The sequence below is a fragment of the Sphaerodactylus townsendi genome, linkage group LG04, assembly GCF_021028975.2.
Source record: "Sphaerodactylus townsendi isolate TG3544 linkage group LG04, MPM_Stown_v2.3, whole genome shotgun sequence".
Classification (NCBI taxonomy): Eukaryota; Metazoa; Chordata; class Lepidosauria; order Squamata; family Sphaerodactylidae; genus Sphaerodactylus; species Sphaerodactylus townsendi.
In genome coordinates this window covers 5,904,004-5,908,559 of record NC_059428.1, presented here as the reverse complement: position 1 = coordinate 5,908,559, position 4,556 = coordinate 5,904,004, and the positions used below count along the sequence as shown (strand labels likewise).

At 45.2% G+C, this 4,556-nt stretch overlaps 1 protein-coding gene across 1 annotated transcript in view; it reads left to right on the top strand.

Annotated features, from left to right (window-relative positions):
• The window catches only part of GUCY2F (guanylate cyclase 2F, retinal), a 55,405-nt gene extending 51,113 nt beyond the window's left edge, over positions 1-4,292 (top strand). Inside the window, exons 18-21 of the mRNA XM_048493054.1 lie at positions 1-4; positions 1,362-1,456; positions 2,960-3,045; positions 4,035-4,292. The exon at positions 1-4 is cut by the window's left edge and continues 95 nt beyond it. Of these exons, the coding sequence (XP_048349011.1) occupies positions 1-4; positions 1,362-1,456; positions 2,960-3,045; positions 4,035-4,125 (276 nt within the window). The 3' untranslated portion in view covers positions 4,126-4,292. The remainder of the gene's footprint in view (positions 5-1,361; positions 1,457-2,959; positions 3,046-4,034) is intronic.
• The last annotated feature ends 264 nt before the right edge of the window (positions 4,293-4,556 follow it).

Sequence of the window (4,556 nt, the reverse complement as noted above, 5' to 3'; positions counted from 1 at the left end):
TTGCGTAAGTGTCCTGTGGTTTCAGGATTCGAGTCCTGGAAATGCTGTCCGGCAGCACTGGGGCCCCTTCCGCACATGCAGAATAATGCACTTTCAATCCACTTTCAACGCACTTTGCAGCTGGATTTTAGCGTGCGGAATAGCAAAATCCACTTGCAAACAATTGCAAAAGTGGATTGAAAGCACATTATTCTGCATGTAAACCATTGTGAAAGTGGATTGAAAGCACATTATTCTGCAGGGGCCTATGGAACCTGTGACTCACGAAATGACATAGTGGCCCATGGGGTTGCTTGATAATCTTCTGGGTTTACTCCCTGCCTGTAACTTTGGAAATGGGGGGATTTGAGGGGAGGGCATCCTCTAGCATTTCTAGTGCGCATTCAATCATACATAAGCAAAGTGAACAAAATACTGTACCCGGACTACATGCAATACTAAATGTGTAAGATTTAATACAGTAAGTGTAGAAACATCTAAACAGATAACGAAACCAGCCAAAATGATCTCAGAAAATTATAAAGTCCACAATAGTGCAGAGAATTCAAACATGGGACAAGCTTGCCGCTGTTGCCCCTTTTGGGTCCTCTTAGTTTGCTAGTGGAAAATATCATGTGAATGGATTTATTAATATGCACGACATATGCCATGATCGTGACTTCAGAAAATATGAGCAAGATTAAAATCTATTAAGAAGAAGAAGAAGAAGAAGAAGAAGAAGAAGAAGAAGAAGAAGAAGAAGAAGAAGAAGAGTTGGATTTATATCCCCCCCCCATCTCTCCTGTAAGGAGACCCAAAGGGACTTGCAATCTCCTTGCCCTTCCCCGCTCACAACAAACACCCTGTGAAGTAGGTGGGGCTGAGAGAGCTCTGAAGAGCTGTGACTAGCCCAAGGTCACCCAGCTGACATGTGTTGGAGTGCACAAGCTAATCTGGTTCACCAGGTAAGCCTCCACAGCTCACGCATCGGAGCAGGGAATCAAACCTGGTTCTCCAGATTAGAGTTCACCTGCTCTTAACCACTATGCCACTGCTTCTCCTGAGGAAGTGGAATAATTTTACCACAAAACAGGTGGTAATAAACTATAATAAAGTTAATAATAAAGCTGACAGTACATTCAAATAATGATACTGAATCCAAACTAAATTATATGATTGTTGTATGCCACTCCAAGCCCGAAGGGGAGGCAGTGGGATATTAAATAAATAAATAAATCTGGGGGATCCCCAGTTCCCACCTGGAGATTGGCATCCCTAATGCTGTGCCACCTTCCCCCCAGGGTTGGACTAGATGCCCTTTCATACCCCTTCCAGACAGTTCTAACTCTCAATCTCTAAATCAAGTCTCCTTGGTCTCTCAGCATACAGAATTCACATCAGCCAAATCACCATGAAAATACTGAAGAGTCTGAACGAAGGCTATAAAATGGAGTTCCGAGGGAAAACCGAGCTGAAGGTAAAAAGCTCTCCCATCCTATAGACCTTGGTGTCAAACTGCGACCCTCCAGACATTCATGGACTACAATTCCCAGCAGCCCCTGAACTGGCAGGGGCTGATGGGAATTGTAGTCCATGAGCATCTGGAGGGGCCACGGCTGGACACCCCTGCTATAGACTTTGGGTGGGAAACCTGAACCACCCTGTCAGTTCCTCTGCCAATGTGGGAAGGAAGAGATGCATAAATGATGGGCAAGATTTATGGTCCGAAAACTTCTCCTGTGGCCCAGTCTTAATTTTTAAAAAATCTTGCCCCGATGCTCTCCACACAGGAGAAGGGGGAGCGCTCTGGAGGTGGGGGTATTTGGATGGGGGTATTTGGATGATGAGCCAAGGAAATACAGCCCGTTGCTTAGAAATGTTATATAATGTTATATATTTATAAATCTAAAAGGAAAAGAAGTGGAATGGGTTTATTTTTGACTGACATGAGCTTCTTGTGTCTTTCTTAAGCTGGGGGGCGGGGGAAATAATGTGGAGTTGCTTGGGAAGGGGGGGTCCCCCAAAGTAGAGTAGGTTTAGGGGCTGCCTTTGTGGAGTTTGAGAGCTTCCGTAGCACCATCAGATGACATCTCCAGGGGAAAGATTTGGAAGAGACACAGGGATTAGGATAAGGGAATTTAAAGAATATGTGCCATAGTTGTGTCCTAGCTCAGTCATAGTAAGCCCACCATTAAGAATATTTTATTTATTTTATTTATTTATTGGTCTTATAGATCGCCCTCCCCCGGAGGGCTCAGGGTGGTGAACAGCCATATATAAACAACCATATACACATAAATATCCATTTGTCGCACATGCAGAATAATGCATTTTCAATCCACTTTCACAATTAATTGAAAGTGGATTTTGCTATTCTGCACAGTAGAATCCAGCTGCAAAGTGCATTGAAAGTAGATTGAAAGTGCATTAGTTGATTCTACAGCATCACATCCCTCTCGAGTTCCTTCCTGTCTCCAAGCTCCGCCTTCCTCAAGCTCCACCCCCCAAATCCTAGGGATTTCCCAACCTGGGTCTGGAATGGGCTACTGCTCTGCCCGAGTCTTGTAGACAACTAAGCTTCTGTTGTCTGATTGGTTGGGGTTTTTTCACAGGCAGCCTTGGCAGGATACGGTGGTCCGGGAAATCAATATCCATTTATTTGTTCATTAATTCATTTTATACCATGCATTTCTCCCAAAGCAACTTACATCATCATCTTCTCCTCCATTTTACCCTCACGACAACCCTGTGGGGTAGGCGGTGCTGAGAGAGTGTGGCTAGCCAAAGGTCACTCAGTGAGCTCCCGCAGCACAAGTGGGGACTCAAACCTGGGCCTTCAAGATTCCAGTCCGATGCTGTGGGTGTCTGTTGTGGGGAGAGGAAGGGAAGAAGTTTGTAAGTCGCTTTGAGACTCCTTATGTTTGAGAAAAACGGGGTATAAAACCAAAATCATCCTCCTCCTCCTTCTTGACATTTCCAGGGGAAAGGTTTACAAGAGACATATTGGCTAGTTGGAAAGACGGATTTTGGAAAACTGCTGCCACGCCCTCCCGAAGTGAAACCCGGGTAAGTTGGAACCAGACGTGAGCTTCAACGTTGTTTCTTTTTCTAGTTGTCTAAGCGAAGGTATGTTATTATTTTTTTCACGGAAGAGACTGTCAGTCCCTGCTTGCAGCATGAAGTGGTACAACAAAGATGTAGGATGACACTGTAACAAAAATGTATTTTCAGCGGGATCTGCAGTAGAAGAGCTAGATTTGTGTCGAGTCCAGTAGCACCATAGGGACCAACAAGATTTCCAGTGTATAAGCTTTTGAGAGTAAAAACTCCCTTTAACGGACACAAGTAGGAACGGAAGTCCTTATCTGAAGACGGGATCTGGGACTCTCAAAAGCTTACACCCTAGAAATCTTGGGGGCATCTAACATGCTGCTGACCTCAAGAACTTAATTTGTTTTAGATCTAGATTGTGTATATCAAACTTGTTTTAAAATCTAGATTAATTTGTTTTAGAATCTAGATTGTGTACATCAAACTTGGTGCCAGGTGAGATGCTGGGAGGATTAGGGTGGGGAGTCGTCCCCACCCCCACCCTGCAAGCCTTTTTTGCCATGTGTAAGATTGCCAACTTCCAGGCAGAGCCTGGAGATCTCCCAGAAGTACAGCTAATGCCCAGACTACCAAGATCAATTCCCCTGGAAAAATGGCAGTTTCTGGCCTCTTCCGCACATGCAGAATAATGCACTTTCAATCCACTTTCACAATTAATTGAAAGTGGATTTTGCTATTCCGCACAGTAGGATCCAGCTGCAAAGTGCACTGAAAGTAGATTGGAAGTGCATTAGTCTGCATGTGCGGAAGGGGCCTCTGAGAGTTGATTCTACAGCATCACATCCCTCCCGAGTTCCTTCCTGTCTCCAAGCTCCGCCTTCCTCAAACTCCACCCCCCAAATCCCAGGGAATTCCCAACCTGGGTCTGGAATGGGCTACTGCTCTGCCCGAGTCTTGTCGACACCTAAGCTTCTGTTGTCTGATTGGTTGGGGGTTCTTCACAGGCAGCCTTGGCAGGATACGGTGGTCCGGGAAATCAAGGCTGCATTGAGGGACCCAAAGAGGAGATCCATCAGCAAGCAGAAACCATCCTAACTGGGCAAAAGGCACATCCGAACGAGTTCCTACAAGCAACCAACAGTGACCAACTCATCAAGAACGCATGACTGATCGTCACAACGTGAAAGAAAGAACATTTTCCAAATAAAGGTGGTGGATTCTTCATCATTGGAAGTTTTAAAGTATTGTTTGGATGCCTAGTTTCTGGGGGATAGTATTGCTATAGATCAGTGATGGCGAACCTTTTCGAGACCGAGTGCCCAAACTGCAACCCAAAACCCACTGATTTATCGCAAAGTGCCGACACGGCAATTTAACCTGAATACTGAGCTTTTAGTTTAGAAAAAACGGTTGGCTCCAAGGTGCGCGTTACTTGGGAGTAAGCTTGGGGGTAGTCATTGGCTTTGCTTTGAAGCAACCGTGCAGTGCTTCAAATGGGTGAATCACAACCCTGGGAGGGTTTACTC